The following is a 17,603-nucleotide window of genomic DNA, read 5'->3' as shown; positions in this document are numbered from 1 at the left end:
TACCTTGTATAAACTTTCTCTTCTGCATGTCTTGTAGAATTTGGATACCTGTTCTTCCTTTGCCAGATTGTTACAAAGGGAGCTAAGTTTGTGTCCAGCCTTTTTGTTATGTTTAAGGTGTCTCCATGAATTACCAGGTTTTTAGCTAGACTATAAAGACTTTCATTCTTTCTAGGGGGTAGAACTGAATACTTGAGATCTATCTGTAAGTTGTGTATTACTGTTTAGAAATATAATTTATATAACTGAAAATGAAACATCACTTGTGATGTGTCAGTTACAAAAATAAGACTTGTGCATTTTTTACATGCAAGTGGTTAATGTTTCAAACAGGTTTTACAAGATACTTAGTTTATTTGGAGCAAAGTTTAAATCGGTATCAGTTTAAAATAGTGCTTCTCTGGGGCTGTAGAGGATGGATACTCCAGGTACTACAGAACAAAACGAGTGAGGAATTGCACTGCTTGGCCGAATAGCAACTGTTGAATAGCAGGCACTGAAAACCTTTTTCCATGTAAAAATAATTCAGATACTGAAATACAGGATATGACAGATAGATTCTGTAAACTTGACTTCAGACTGCAGTCGTCCGGTGTGCTTTTGTCTCTAAAATTGGCAAGGTTCTTCTAATCTAGCCTTTAATAAGTTCATGGTAGATTTTCATGATGTTTTGTATTTGGTGAACCCCAAGTTGGAACCTAACATATGACTTGAATATTTAATTCAGTGCATTAAATACTATATTCAAAATTATTAGATGCATTTAAGTTGTTAACCTTAAGTGTACTTTGCTTTGACTGTGTCTTGAATGTAGTCCTTGAATTTTTGGGGCATGGGGTAAAGATTCACTGCCTGGAATGAAGGAGTTGCAAATAATTTGAACTGTTCTCATTACTTCACTAATCACCAAAACAAAACCCCCGACCCATACAACCCACCCCAAACCAGCAATTTGATTTTACCTTTGAGAATGCAGGAGCCATTCTGTGAGGACAATTTTGACAATATTGTTCAAAGTTAAGTATTTCTTAATTCACAGAACAGTTTGGTGCCATCATCAACCAGTGATGGTGAAGGTGTTCCTGTTGGACCGGATCCTGGTTATAAATCTGATACCACGTGGTTTCACAACTGAGGAAACGAGCTTTGAATGACATAGGTAAGTCTGCCTTCCGTGACTCTGGTATCTGCTGTTCTTGAGTTGGTTGATTTGAGACTGAAGATGCACTCTTCAGGAGATAGACTCGGCATCCGATCATGAAGAAGGTTCTTCATATGAATGGTGTATTTATGAGAGAAAGTTACCATGTCAGCAACCTTATTTACTGGTTTCACAAGTTCTCTTTCCTTTAAAAGACACCAAGGAAATGGAACAGGCTGCAGGTAAAGCAGAACTAAGGGAATAAAGCCAAGCTGTGTTTTAGTTCAACGTGGACTTTTTTTGAAGGTGATTAAGTATCTCCGCTTCTTGCTCAATAATGGTGGCCAAAACCAACTATGTGTAAGAGTTGCACCATTTAATGCAACTGTAAGGAGCTGGGAACAGTAAAATAGAGACAAATTAGCTGTGATGGAATATCGAGGAAAGTAGTTTACAGATCTGTAACTGATTTTTTAAAAAGGAGGAAAATTTTTATTTCTGCAAGAGATACCAGTTAAGATCGGAACTTTTTTTTTTGCAGGAAATAAAAGTAAGTGCGTAAGTGCAAAACCTGAAAAAAAAACAGAAGATGAAAATAAAAGAAAAGAGGGGTGGGGTGGGGAGAAGCTCTTAAAGATGGCTGCAGTGCTACGGAACACATTTTTATGTTCTTGTTAGAAGAATGCATTGATGCAATAATTTACTAGACCATACACAGTTGAGGGATAAAACTTTATTTTAAAAAAGTCAAATTTCACTTGACACATAAGTCTTAGTTGAGGTAAGTGAATGTACTAGCTTAAAAAAACAACTTTCAGGATTGGATTTCATAAGCAGTTAACACACTGTTGCTCCAATAGCTAGAGGTGAAAAATTATAAAGAAGTGTCAAGTTTTCTATCTAGCTGAACTCTGCTGTGGAAGAACAGAATTTCCACCTTTTTAATTCAAGCCTCTTCTGATTCTTTGCATACTTCGTTACTTTATTACTCGGGTCTCTTGCCCTGAGACTCTTCACCCCTCCCAGGTTTAAGAGGTGACTGAACAGTACCTAATTTGCAATTTGGACAGCTAGGCTTATGCCAAGTTAAAAAAAACCACAACAAAACGACACCAAAAAACCAACCCAACATTGGCAAGCTGCCCTTGTTCAACATCCAGCTAAAGACTGAACTCAGAAAAAGCTATTTCTTCTATTGCCATCCTCAGCCCTCAAGGGAGCGGTAGGGGCCTCCTGCGGCCCTTCACAGTCATCTTCAGCTGCTTCGTATGTATATTCTGAACAAACTGACAAGGCATTACCATCTCTGCAAGTACCTGAATTCAAGGCTTAAGCTTTCTTTTCTAATATGCAAGTAAATATCCTGCAGAATCAATAGTCTGACTAGCCCCTCCAAAAGCAGATGAAAAGATACCCGACCCGTTGGTACCTCAGAAGTGTAGATATTCACAATTTTAGTTTCCATATGGTAAAAGTACTAAGTTACAACTAGTACCTGACACCTGGTTACCTGAAGTGTGTAAGTACATTTACCAGCACTACTAAGTGGAGCAAGATTTAAGGTGGCTGTTCGCTGGAGTGCCAGCCTGAGCCTCTCTAAACAGGACTGGTACTGTTTGATCATCTATTGAACCCTCCTGGCTATAAGAAAAGAACCATATTTTTAAAGTATTGAAAATACTCTTCACAGGATAATTCAAAGGAACACTGAAAGCACAGGATAAGCTAGTATTCTCTTACTCCCTAACAGTGAAATAGTTAAGCTTGAAAACCAGAATCTTGCAAGCTTTTTGTTGCTAACACACTGGATTATCTTACCTGCAGGTGTCCAGTCTTCCTCTCTTCATGTCTTACAGTAAATTCCAACCTAACTCTACCGTGTGCAAGTTCTTTGCATCCATCTGAATCTACTCACTTTTTTTTCTTGTAAATGGTATAAATATCAACCGCCATTCTCCTCTTCTGAAGTTCATGTACCCCTACTACAGATGCCTGGGGAAAAAAATGCAGGCAGGTGACTAATCTTTTTGTACTGACAATGTGAGTATGGGGGATATTAATCCGATGTAAATGAAGCTTTTTATGCTAGCATAGAGGGCTAATGTAGCATGTTGACACTGAAGGAAAAAGGGCAGAATGATTGTCTAGGTTTTATAAAAATACTGCTATTCTAACATGCTAAAATATATTTAATTTTAATTGAACTTGAGGTAAGAAGGTCCCTTTTAAGCCCCTCAGCATTACTTTAAAATATTCTTTACATCCAGTAGTACTGCAATCTTTTGACCAGGGATAGGCTCTCTTTGATAAGCTCATTCTAAATCTCACTTGCTCCTTAAGGGAAATAGTGGTAACTTTATGTAACTTCTGAATTCAAAGTCAATTCCTATAATTTCTTATCCCATCCTACTACATGGAGGAGACCTAAACTACCACCATCTGCTCCATTTTGACTGCCACAGGTTAAATCTGTGCCAGCAGGGTCTGCCTTAAGCCCATACCCAAAGCCCATCTCCATTATCTCCCAAGGTGGAGCTCCAGCAGCAGTCCCAGCTTGCTTGGGTGGCCCAGTCCATCCCCAGCGCTTGCACCGTAAACCTGCACTATTGCACGTGAATGCAAGGTGTTCCCAGGTAGCTATCTGGGATTTCCAGGAATCCTGCACATCAGAACAGCACTTCCCTTGTCTCTGTTGTTGGACAATAGAAAGAAGGTTGTCTCTAAGTCTTAGAAGGGCTCTGTGAGGAATCATGGCTGCCATCTGCATGTCACGCCTAAGGACTAAATCACTAAGACTTGCTCTGACATAGGCTACACGGTAAATTATAACTAGGGAAGACATTCAGAGCAGGTAAGGATAACCGTCCTACTCTAGGTATTGGTCTAGTCTGAGACAAGCATCCGCGTTAAGTTGATGTAAGCATCACCATGCAACTACTCTAGAAAATATATTCCAAGTGACAATGCAGAAAACAGTTCAAGAAATATCTGGAAATAAGGCACTTAAGTGAGACAGTAACAGACTGGCTACATACTTCAACAGACATTATGGCTCAGACATCCCTGCTCTGGAGGAATGAACAGTACCGTGCATGGAAGAAATTGCTGTTGCATGCAGAACCCACTATCCATTCATACTATTAAGGCAGCATTGTGTACAAGGAAGCATAGCAGGACATCACTGCTCTAAATACTTTGCTCTTTTTGAGTGGTATAAATAAAACTTTGGTCCATTACCACCCCCTAAACGTTTACAGGCTTATTTCACAGAACAGCAGCATTAAGCAAAGTTAATTCCACACAACACACGTACCCTGAGACTAGAGTACAATGAAATACTGACAAAAATCAAGTCTGGAGGAAAAAAGGGAAAGGTCTTATGAACTGCTTAAATTAATCTGCCTACGCAAATGCCTGTTCCTAACTTTTTCCAGAGTAATAAATCCAATGTTTCACAATTTTTTTTTAAATGAATCCAGTAGGAAGTACAATATAGTGGAGTTCAAGTAGTATAAAGACAGGTTTTTGTTAACAGATTGTTGATGTCAAACAGCTGGAAACCCAGGCTTTAACATTACACTTTATAGCAAGAACAAAAATCCCTTCACTCACCACTAAAACACCAAAACTTTCCAGCCTGGGTATGAAAATGAACATCCAAAATACAAAGAGACGCAGCATTGATCCAGTACCCAGTCAAAGACCACTTCTCTGTTGTTAGAGCTAATGGTTACTCGAAGCTTGAAGTTTCCTCCCTCGTTGCTGGAAGGCCCTAACTGCACAACTTCCATGTCAAACGTCACAGTCGATCCAGAAGTAACAGCAGGCAGTTGGTTTGTCATCTCTTTTCCATTTACAAATACTGCCCCTGAAACAGTCAAGATCCCAAACATTATTTCTCACTCTCTGTACATACTAACATGCAATACTATGTCTCCCTATTTTTTTGCAGGCAAACAGAAATGGAAAGCAACCCTGCCACGTTCCTTTTTGTCACATCAAACAGGTTGCAATAACTGCAAGCAGGAAAAGGAGAATCCATGATCTCAAAGATTTTAACTGCACAAGCAGTGTGTACATAAAAGGTGCATGAAGTTGCTCATACGTGATCCAGGGGTACAAAGAACCAGGGTCTGTGGGTTTTGGGAAAGGAAAAAAAAAAAAGGATCACATTCTTCAATTATGTGATTCAGACTCACCGTTTGTGCTAATGCACACAGCTTTATCCCGCTGCAAAGAATCATAGCCGTTCTGCTGCTCCACACACACTCCTAGGCTGTCTCGTCTGTCTGGCTGTCCCACGGTTTCAATTCTACCAAGCAAAAAGTTAAGTCAAACCCTGAAGCTCTAAATCAAAACATACAATGAAATCCAGACAGCAATACCCTGCCATACCAGACCTCTGTACTGTGCTCGAGGGCTTTCAACAAATTCATCCAACCTTTTGGGGAGATCGCTGTTGAATGACCAGAAGTCCTACCAGCTTTCCCAACAGCTCCGCTGACCAATGCTCTGACTATTAATCTGTACAAAACATAAATCTGCTTCCTGCAAACTTTCATTGCTATTTAATAAAATTCTCCACTGTCACAGCATAGAGTCTTTTGAAATTATTTCCAGTTGTCTGAAACAACCAATATGTGCAAAACTATAGTCTACAATCATCTATACCAGATTACTGATCAACATCAGCTATTATGGCAGGACGGCTGTAGTTTCAGCAAGTATTTAATAAGCATGACTAAACTAGGGGTTTTTTGAGCCCTGCTGTAAAGGGGTGGGGGTGGAAGGTTGATGTGTTTTAGTGGTGGTAGGTTGTGGGGTTTGGGGGGGTGGGGGGGTGTTTGTTTTTAATAAACCAGCTTGGTGCAAATGGATATTAAAAACAATTCCTAGAAGAGCATTTACAAGTCTGGCTTCTGCTCAGTGACATTTAGGATTTTGGTCCCGGGAAAGAATCTCCGGGAAAAAATCAAACAAGTTGTGCAAACGACCTGGGATGTAGTTCCCTTTGGGCTCTAGCAGCTGAGTGAGGCTGCACAGTTTGTACACTGAAGGGCTCTTCTGTATTTGAGTCCTTTCTCTTGTACTGCCGTCTCTCAAAGGTGCTAAATCATACTTTAGAGAGAGCCTGCGTGACCCAGGAAACTCAGATGATCTTTTCTAGAAAGTAAACCAGCAGTTAGTTTCATTACAGCTTGAGGGAAAGAGCAGCACTGATACTTCGTTGTCGCCAAACAACAGAAAAACTTCAGCAGAAACGTTTACGAACTGGAAATTAAACTGGGCAGTAAACTGGCACACAATGGGTTAACTCTTTCAAGACAAACAGGGAAGATAAAATTGGAACCATGTTTTACTTTTGCACTCCATTAGGTTTCTCAGTCCCCTGGGAACATCACTAAGATAGCAAAAGCCTTGTACTGTAACGCACAGCAAACAAACAAAAAAAAAAATTAAGTATCCAAGAAGCTTTTAATTTGGAAGCGATCCACAGTGTTTTCCCAAAACAACTTTAAATGAGATTTCAAATTCATTTTGGTACTACTTTAGATTTTAAACTCTGCCTGAGTTACTGGTGAAGCTTTATAAGCAGTTATTTATCTGTAAACTTGAGGGGTAAAGCCTTTGTGAGTAGGTAACATTAATTCATTCCATCCCTACCTGAGTTGGAAATAAGTGTTTGTACAAGACGTGTTTCACAAGAATGACCAAAAATGCATAATTATAAACCCATTAAAAAGTAAGAATTCTATCATGTCAATCTGTATCCACACTCACTTGCTCATTTATATAGACCTTTTTTTGCAGAGCACTGTCAAGGTAACCTGGACCAGCAGCAGTAGGAAGAACAAAGCACCAAACAAGGAATGGGACAGCGAATACCCTGAGGGAGGAGCGATGGTACAGCCAGAGTGGGAGCATTTGCACCAGAGTCAGTCTAGGACCAGCTGAACGCTTTAGGTTCAGCACTGTCAGCGCCATCCACTGGGCTGAGGCCACGTTTTTCATCGTGCACTTCTGTATTCGTCACACCTTCCAGCGTCAGGGCTACTCTCCCTACACTGCTGCCCTCACTCCAAGAGAGCTGACTGGGCTGCGCGCTAACGCACCGTAGGAAAGAGCCAAACCTTCCTTACACCCTAACGAGGAAGCACAACCCCAGTGCCCAAGACAACAGCCAACCTATAATTCTGCAGTGGCCTTCCTCCTCTCGCACGCCCAGGGAAGAGGACCAGCATCTGGTGTAGATCACCGTTCCTTTCCTCACTAGGTTTCGATTTTTCAGCACTTAATAACCAGCCAAAGACAAAGAGCCCAAGTACAGTTCAGAGCATCACTGCACAATCTCCTAAGCTTCGCTTTACTAGGCTGATTTTTCCTATCACATTAACAAAGTTATTCTCCAGCCTCTATGATCCCTGGGACTTAAAATTTTAAAAAGCCCACAGAATACGTGGTAGGAACAATGCTCAGCGGGACACAGTTCGAATCCCTTCTCACCACTTCCAATGCTGCAGAGCAAAACCTTGCCTCTGTCACTGCAGCATACAGACACGGAACCAGTTCAACCACCACCAGTTTCTGTTTGTCTCAGAGCACAGAGAAGTAAACCTGTGGGTGATCACATGCGCTTCCTTTCAATAGGTGTCAGTAGAGTTCTGGTGGGTTCCTGACAAAGTCACCATGATCTTCTCAGGGCGTCTGCTGGATGGTCCCAAATCACCAGCCTGGCCAGACTGACTGTGGCTCCCCACTGCAAGCAAAAGCTTCAGAGACAGCTGCCGAGCAGGTCACTGTGGAGAAACGTTCCCTTTCCTAAGGACAGCTCCCTGAAGACTGCAAAGAAACAGGATGAGCCTTGACTTAAAGCAATGATTTCCTACAACTTGTCCCCATGCCTCACCTCAGAGGGTAACTAAAGCAGTCTATCCTTAAAAAGCAGATACAAAGCATTGCGCTCAAAAGCTTCACTTTTCACTGATGAGGTATGCCTGTGTCCAGAACACACAAGAAGAATACAAAGCTGCTTCACAAACATCAGTAACGTGAACCTTGCTTACTTCGTTTGCTCTGCAAGCCGCTTATCCCCTTGTGAATACACGTTTGTTTCAACAGATGGAGGAAGCCAAGCGCCAAGTACTACATCTCCCTGCTCAGGAAAATCTCACACACTTTCAAACAAGAAGCTACTCTTGGACCTTGGAAGAGGAATACAACCGATTTTTGAGGTTGTCTTCAATCTTAAGATTTGTGTCATTACAGTTCTTGTGGACATGTGCTTGTTAGTGCTCTGCCATCCCGAAACAATCTCCTCTTGGAGAGAAGTCCACATTATCAAAATGTAAAGCAAAAGATTTTCATGTGTTACCAATAAAAAAAGATAAAAGGCATTGGCCTGAAAGAGAACCAAGGGAAACCTCAAAGTTCTGCCTTTAATTTCACAGGCATTTCTGAGCCAAGAGATGTTAAATCTAGCAACAGGTTTCAAATGAAAGCTTTAGATCTTTTTATCCCATCTCAGACAGGGCAACTGAATATATCCTCATACTATAACCATCTAAAGTTAAGATAATTCATTATCAGGAAGGGAGAAATTAAACACCATGGAATAAGTTACAAAAATATCATGAACAACCCCCTTAAATTGCCTTTAGGGGTTGCCTACTGTACAGCAAGTAGTTTTATTTAACCAGGGAAAGATGGAATAAAGCTTCGGAGTCTCTGAGGTCTCTAATTACAACTGACATATCCACAAGGACGTTCCTCATCTCAGGGATAGGACTACAGGCAGCAAAGCTGCCGAAGTTTTTAACTGCATTCTGTCTCAAATGAAAAGCTTCAATTTCCCAAGATCCCTTCTCCACTCAAGAGTTTCTAATGCCAGTTTCAAGCAGTAGTCTGATCACCACTAATTATCTCAGACGTTAAAGACATCAGTGCCAGACTGCCATCCTTACCTGTCCCAGCAGCACATACAATGTTTTCACGTCCAAAGTCATCAAAGCATGTGCATAGTCTGGGAAGGAAAAAACCCACTGACCCAAGGTTAAAAAGAATGAATGGTGAGCCCCCACTGACTTCTGACCAGCCAGTAACACCTGCTACAAAACTTAGGAAGTTCAACATTCCACAGATTTGCTCAGCATGGACTGTATTTTACCATCCCTCAGGAGTTCACTTGTCTCTGTTTTAGATAGATGCAGGTCCTACAAAAACATCAGGTGTTTTCCTAAAGAGCCAGGAAGTAGAAGTAAAGCGAAGGAAGTTCAGACTTCACACAGACAGGCTACCTTGACTGGGGCTGAGCTGATGTAAAAGTCAAACATGCATCATGACTCAGGTTTACGTACAATTCAGATGTAACGGACTTAGAGAAGGAAGCTTGGTTCCCAGGAGATGCACCAGACAACAGCTACCCAGAAAGTACTTGCCTGAATGTTAATGTTTGCCCACAGAAATAAGTAGGAGCTTTGGAGTAGAGCACACCGCATGACTGAGAATCATTTCGAAGTGCTATGTTTCTTCGACTGCTCAAGCTGTAACCCTCCAAACCAGCTGTCCATTCTTCAAAGAAAAAAAAAAAGCAGCGTGAACCTCAGCCAGACCAGCAAAATAAAGTCAGTCACAATGTCCGCTCAGTTTACCTCATATGAAGCTTAAGCTACGTTAAGAAGAGGGGCTGGTTTTGTCTTCTTCTGGTGGAGAGATTTCTTTTTCAAATCATTTGCAATTACAAAAAATATTTCCCAGCTCACAGGGTTCACCAGAATTTCACTCTTCCCTCCGATCCCTGTGAAGCCATAGTGTAGGCCAAGGAAAACCTTCATGACCCACTGCCCTTAAAAATTTGCAAGTGAAGAGAAAATTTAGGTTTTTCTCTCTCCAAGATAAAAGCTTGTTATGTGACTGTAGGTCATCAAACAACGCTTAAGTAGGGGTGAGGGACAAGGAAAAAAAAATGTGCTTCACTTCTGGCTCATCGATGCTTTCCAAGGCTAAGCAGTGAGCTACCTGCTGGAAAGGCTCACTAACTACCACTCACACTACGAAGTAATAAATAAATTGTAGGATGAAAGGATAGTTCATCATACATCACACACATACATCATAGCTAAGGACACCCCATCATCATACAAAGAGCAGCTCCATAAGTCATTCAGCTATAGACCTTCAGGAGTCTGCACTGATGACGCGGGCTTAAGATGAAGAGCAACGAAACAGTACCATGGGGAACTAGCGTGGTACAGCCGATCTGAGGAACGCTCCATGGACTCCACTCTTGCCGTCCATCTCCTCGGGCACAGACTCTGAACTGGTAATCAACATTAGGATCGATATGCAGCACTATGAACTCTGTCTCCGAGCCAACATATACATCTTCAAAGTGACTGGCAGTACTCTTGCGATATTGCAGTCTGTAATCTTGTGGTATGAAGTCATCATCCACCTAGAGAAATATTTATTACATTAGGACCCCCTCTTTTTTTTCCTTTTGCCTCTGAAGCCGCACATACTAGGGTAGTACTGCAGGCTGTCATCAGAGGCGATTCAGAGTCAGAAGGTATTAAAGAGCAGAAAGCATGCCTTATAGAAAATAAAATCAGTGTCTGAACCAACTAATACAAAAAGTAGTATAAGAATGATTTGCTCACAGTTTAAAAGTATCTATAGAAGAAACATTTAACAGAAGGTTTTTCAATCTTGCAGAGATATAAGACCCTTCAGCCAAAAGCTGAAGACAAATTTGGAGATGAAATTCAGCACCAATTTTTAACAGCACGGGAAACTCACTGTTATCCTTCATAAACTGTTTCAGGGAATTATTTCCAATTCTTTGATATCTTTAAGTCAAAAGAGATTTATTTAAATTTTTTTTTCCCCACAAAAGCTCCACTATCCCCCAAGCATGACCGAACTCAGGGAACTCCTCTGTAGCACAGAAAATCAGACTGCATGTGACAATAGTGCCTATGGGTTTATAATCTGAGTCCACATCCTTTACAAGATAAAGGTGGCTGACCAACAGCTGGCTGTTGCTAGAACAACAAAAGTTTGTTTAATGCTGCCAGAGAACGTAGAGCTGTCCAACAACAACTAAACCACATCAGAGCACAGCAGTGATTTACTCAAAAATAGTTTTTGTGTATTGAAGAGAAAGGCTACTAGCTAATGCCAATATTAAAATGTTTTCTCCTTCTATCCACTGCATCTCCCTAAGAAGACAAACATGTTTAGGCATAAAAGCATAGCAGAACAGGCTCAGCCTCATCCTGGGTCTGCTAAAGTGTCTTCAAAGGGAACAAAAGCATCACCCCAGCACTGAAGTCCAGTCTCACTGAGTGTTTAGCTGTTGTTGCCACACAAACAAACTACTCGGTTCCACAGCACAAATGGCTACATGCAAATCACCTCTGTCAGAAACACACACACCAGGATTTCTTGGTGCTGTTTGCACAACAGCATCACAGATAGATTGCTCTCTACTATTTATTTGTTTAGTGGGAAGAGTATATGAAGGAGGTGTTTCCTGCTTGTCCAGTACCTGGCACTTGCTTACGCATGGAAGCAGGGGTAGCAGTGTTTTCAGCTGCCCCTCCTGACTTTTCCACACACTGGGAAGGAGGTGCAGGGGTGAGGCAGGGGTGCATTAGTGTGCCGGCCCTTTCTCCCTGCCGATGGGAGCAGGTAGAGTCTAACAGCAGGAGTCTAACACACAAGTTCATTGCCAGCGCCAACCACAACATCACTAGATTACCTTGCCTTTAAATGAGGCCATTACCATAAAAATCTCTTCCAAAGTTTCTAACCACGCACTGGAGTGGACTATTCCTTTGAAGGCAGTAGAGGATCCAGAATGAAAGTGGCTTATTCATTTTCTTTCAACAAAACTGAAGTCTGAATGATTTTCACCCAGGGTATTTTACCTACCTTACACCATCGGACTAAAATACCTCCAGGCTTCTCAATGAATTCCTCTAGCTGTACAGGTGGGCGAGATGCCACAGTTCCATGTCTGAATATTTGATTTTTCAATATAGTAAGAAGGCAGTCATCCAACTGGGCAGACAAACAAGGCACGTCAACCAAGGAGGGCACTTCTGGTAAGCTGAGAAAGGAAAGTTTGCCGTAATGAAAGGGGCCAGCTTCTACAAATTCATATTTTGTCCATACACTTGAATCTGTGCAGATTTGCAAAGAGAGAACAGCTGCAGAAATTGGCATGTGCATTTCAAACTTAAAAGACTCGGAAAACATTGTGTTTCAGCCCTAACCAGACTGTCTGTTTCTCAGTAAATACTCTGAAATACAGGCTGTTCCACAACAAGTGGTTTCATCGTTCACAAATAAACAGCCTATATTTCTACAGAACATACGGAGGTTGAAAACTACTCCATTCTCTGATGGCCAGCCCCAGTGAAAGTCTATGAAACAAACAGGACAGTAACACCTCAAATGAATCTTTTAAGGCAATGGAGCGGAAGGCTTTTGTTTCAAAGGAGAAAAGATCCCCTGTACAGGAAAAGCGCATGTGCCGCTGCCTCACATCACCTCAGCGTGTCAGTATCTTACCTATCTAGCTGAATATGTAAAGCTTTTTTTGTAAAGCTGCACAGTTTCTCATTCTGTTGTCCCACATCTCCATGGACTGCACTCTCTCCTGGAATCAAATGGTAAAAATATTCCTAATGAGAAAACGTCCAAGAAAGGCATTCTTTGCTTCAAAGAATAACCAGTTCTGACACGAACAACCAGTTAAACATGAAGCATTCTCAGCACTTTTGCTAGACTCTTAGCTAGAAAATACAATTATAGTTAACAATATAAAGCCTATGTAGCAACTTTTGAAGCTCTCAAAGCTTCCTGTAGACACACCCATAACATGTAATAATTTGCCTCAGGTCTCAGACAGTAGCAGAACTGGGGTCAGACGCCAGAAATTGGGATTATTAATCACTTTCTCCACCTGCTTTAAAGGGAGAAAAAAGCAAAGCATCTTCACTGAGCAGAAGATAAAAAAGCAAGAGCTTAAAGGCAAAAAATGATTTCAACCATTGTTCTGTTTGCTACAATCTAAATGGTAACTATTGTCATAATGAATGAAATAATCCATGCATTAAAGTGTGGAGATAAACAGAAATGTTTTCATAAGCTTTCCATATAAAGTAGCATCCCACACTTCAGCTTACAGAGACATATGCTCCATTCTCCTATCTGATGACTTTATGGTAATTTACAACATAAGCAAGCTCAGTCCTTTTCCAAATGGAGGATTACAAATGTTACAAATCTCTAAAGAAAAGCACACGTCATAACTGGCAGCAGGAGATTTAATAACCATGGAGGTTTAACTCCTTTCTGACTCAGATGCAACGTCTGCTCATTTTGACGACATGACTTAGCAATGCTTCTACTGCTACAGAGGGAATGGTGACCCACGGGATAGAAAGTGCACAGCCAGTCAGGTTCTCATGAGATCTGATAGAAACTCATATAAAACACTCATATATGAGTATAAAAAACTCATATAAAACAGGCAATCTTTGCCACCACCCTGTGATTCAGTAATTTGAGACTTAAAATAAAAACAAGGTGACTACAGCTGTCCCAGAGGTTGCGGTGCTAGAAAAAAAAACCCAACAAATTAATTCTTAAATATTGTCACTACTCCTGGAACAAGAGGCACAGAGCTACCAAGCCAGCAAAAGCGCAAAGCTCACGTCTGAGTGGAAGCTGGTACATTTCCTACCCGTGGGAGACTGCTCAATGCACTTTAGTTCACAAAACTGAGATCATGTTGAAAGAAAGTTAAAGTTGAGACATGAGAACAATGCAAGGAAACTGCCAACATACTCATGGCTCAGACATGCTCCCAGTAGGTTCTCCAGTGTGGAGAAAACAGTCAAGAGTGACATTCCTTTCTGGCTAGGTATTTAGCATCAGTAGGGTACAAACTGGCCTTACAATAATATTCCACATGTCTATTTTTGTCTGCCTCATCCTCAGACTTTTTGGAGAAATTTTTCCCATACAGTGGCCATTCCATTCCTCATGTTCCCCATCACAGGGAACGTAATCAAACTTAACAGGAAAGATAATCTGTTTACTTCAGCTGCTATTCCATTAAGACACAAAAAACTTTCTTCAACCAACAGAGACATTTTGTTATTATGGTACCCAAGATGTATTTTATTTCAAAGTAGCCTGACATAATCCTCCTTCTAGTGTGGAGGGGTGCAGGACATCTCTGCAGTGAGACATTTCCAAAGTAGCTACTTTCTGCCCTTACGGAGAGGCTACACTGACAGATGTACACCCTAGGACTGGAGCGAAATATTAAAATACAGATTTGTAGGAGATAATATTGATCAGCTCTTCACTACACCTACCCAACTTTAACTTCTTCTTAATATTTGATTTGAGAGAAGTCCAAAATGAGTCAAATATGCTGATCATAACAGGAACATTCCAGACTTTGAGACACACACACTGGAAGGCAGAGCTAAGACTTAGTATCAGGTCCTGCCTTACCTTCCCGGAGCAAATCATCGGCTGTACTGACTCCGTGCTCTATCAGCTTCTGGCATTCATCCAAGGGTTTGATGCTTTCTTGTTCTATAGCATCCACCTCCTGCAGCAGTGACATTAGTCGCTCATCCAACAGCTTCTTTAGGGTCCCTTTCAAATCATTAAAATGTTGCTCAAGTACATCTCTGGTCAATGTTGCACTTTCTCTGATCTAAATTCAGGTAACAGGAAAGAAGGATTCAGAATAAAGGCAAAGGCCATGCACATCTTTTATTTTTCTGAACCACCTCATCTGCATCTGCTGGTGAAAAGCTGCGTGTGAAGTCAGCTTTAAAAAAAGGACCACTGGCAGGTCACAAACTAGTGTAGTTGTTTTCAGTTACATGTACAGTGAAGAGCGTGTTATCTAAGCAAAATACAAACTGGGTTACATGCACTTCAATCAAGGAATTTTTCTTGTCAGAAAAGTCTGAATGCTCTGGAGGTCTTCTCCCTGCCACCCCCCAAAATTGCTGTAACCCTGTTCAAAAACCACTCTGCCATCACATACAGGTAATCCCCACTGGAAAGAAAAAGGTATCAAGCTTTTAGAAGACAGCGTGTTATCTAAGCAAAATACAAACTGGGTTACATGCACTTCAATCAAGGAATTTTTCTTGTCAGAAAAGTCTGAATGCTCTGGAGGTCTTCTCCCTGCCACCCCCCAAAATTGCTGTAACCCTGTTCAAAAACCACTCTGCCATCACATACAGGTAATCCCCACTGGAAAGAAAAAGGTATCAAGCTTTTAGAAGACTATCTAGACTTTTCCAGGCCCTATCACTTCACTGCATTTTTAAAATCCTCATAAAGCTGCTTTCTTTTAATTTTTTTTTCAAACAGCCACCTTTGATTTGTCTGTGCTCCGGCGTTACAGGGCAGGGTGAACAGCAAGTCTGTTCTGATTCTGGAAGAACTACACCACAGAAGACTCTACAAGCGCTTATTAAAATGCTTGCAAACTTCCTGAATCTGACTTTTAGGGAAGAAAATGCATTCAAACTCCCCTGAGTTAAAGATGCAGAAGTCAGAAGTAAACATCTCCCTATGAACAACTTTTCTAAGTCACACACACAATTAAATGCTGCAACATGCACACGGCCTTACACGTAATTTCTAGATCTTTAGAAGTACAGACAACTAACACAGGAAGTTCTCTGGTTAGGTAAAATAAATTTCCTCTTCAAGTAATATTCATGAAGCTCTGCAGCTGCCACACAGCTCGGTTTCCCTTCTCTTGTTATTTCAACGCTTGAGAAAAAAAGGAAGTATTAAGCTTTGTGAAGGGGTGGGGCGGAGGACGACAGAATAGTCACTTCTCTAAGCCCACTACCTCCATTACATGCAGATACAAATGCAACAAGGCAGCCTCAGAATTACAGACACTACTAGCTACGCAGAAGAGGAAATGCAAGTCCCTGAACATGCAGAGCTGCATGAAGCTTGTTGAAAATCGTGTGCCATTGGTCCAAAAGAAAAGGATGCAACATAAGTGATCTGAGGCGCTTTTCCTATCACACCAGTCCCCTATCTGAATCGCAGTCTAAGACATTCAGCACTTCTGGACACAGGGAATTCTTGGATGTGTGTTGCATGGCTGATTGTTTGTGCACAAAATAGCGTGTGGTCCTGCAACATGCACACAAGCAAAGAAATTCCCCCCAGAGAGGAAAAGGAAAGGAAAGGTAAGCTAACTAAGCACCCACTGCCACCGCAGAAAGGCAAACTGGCTCCCTCTCAATGCATTTTGAGTTATCAGGCAACACTCTGAGATGACGAGGTTTGGATTAAAGACAGCCATGAACAATTCATTTTCTTAAGTAGTTTGTGGTTTTGAAGATGACTAATTTAATGTACAGTGATTGCCCACATTCACTCAGCAGCAGAACACTAACCTAGCAGATTTATAGCAGGTTTCTATGCTAATGGCATCAGCTTCAGAAAAATTATGAGATCACCACAGAAGCATTTTGCTAATGGCATCAGCTTCAGAAAAATTATCAGATCACCACAGAAGTGAGTGATCTGAGTTTGGTTTTGTTTTTATTTATTTACCCCTTGCAGAGTTGAATCAAAGATAGTAAGGCATTGGTCTAGTCTGCAAAAAACTAAAACGTTTAGAGGATGTCTTTGCAGAGAAGCCAGTCCTCCACTGGCTCTCCGCAATCTCCCTACCCACATCTGCATATCTTATCATGCATCTTCAGAGCAGAGTGGGTGGGTTACTGGTCCCAATGAAAACTCTCCTCTGGCTTCAGTGCACAGCTGCAGAAAAACCAGCTAACCTGGAATGTTGGCAACGCTTATACGTGACCCACAGAGTACGTGACCCACGGAGTTTGGTGCATGGGGAGAGCAGAGTTCAGGATAACAACCAAAGAAGAGCATAACTCGCCTAGGCAGTTATCTTTTAGATGCGAGGGGACGAAGACGGGCACTCCCCGTAAAATAAGACTTAGCATCCCAACTACTTTAGAAAACGTTGTTCCTTTAGACATCTTTCTTCTTGCCTAGAAAACCTCCCTATCAAGCCAGAAAATCAGGCTCAGTTCAGTAACAGACTTCAACTCGCACCCCTTTCTACACCCTGGTACTGTCGTCCATTCCCAAGCCCTCCCTCCCGGGCACCCTCAGAGCCAACCCGCCGGCTTCCCCGAAGCGCGCAGGGAACCAGCGGGGTCACCGAAGCCTCCGCTCCGGGTCCTGCGGGACTCCCTCCACCCTCCTCTGTCCCCGCACGTCCCCGCCCAAGCTCTAACAGGTCCCCCCGCGCACCCTGCAGACGGGGGCTGTAGAGAACATCACGGCTCCGGGACCCACCGCTGCCGCCCCGGAGGAGGCTCGCTGATGGCGGCCACCCCCCGCCCGGCGCCGCGCTGGGGAGCGGGGTCAG

General features: G+C 42.0%; 1 protein-coding gene across 1 annotated transcript; it reads right to left on the bottom strand.

The window, feature by feature from the left end:
- Positions 1-4,698: 4,698 nt before the first annotated feature.
- On the bottom strand, positions 4,699-14,882 carry CRLF3 (cytokine receptor-like factor 3; the record flags this gene model as incomplete). Its single annotated transcript, XM_009579339.1, has 7 exons — positions 4,699-5,009; positions 5,341-5,453; positions 9,577-9,709; positions 10,370-10,592; positions 12,074-12,251; positions 12,716-12,803; positions 14,675-14,882. Coding segments are annotated over 7 exons (1,197 nt in total), but the record flags the coding sequence as incomplete, so codon positions are not given.
- Between the last annotated feature and the right edge of the window lie 2,721 nt (positions 14,883-17,603).

This window comes from Fulmarus glacialis, unplaced genomic scaffold, assembly GCF_000690835.1.
Source record: "Fulmarus glacialis isolate BGI_N327 unplaced genomic scaffold, ASM69083v1 scaffold19186, whole genome shotgun sequence".
Taxonomy (NCBI): domain Eukaryota; kingdom Metazoa; phylum Chordata; class Aves; order Procellariiformes; family Procellariidae; genus Fulmarus; species Fulmarus glacialis.
The sequence above is the reverse complement of the archived record's forward strand: the minus strand, read 5'-3'. Positions and strand labels throughout refer to the sequence as shown.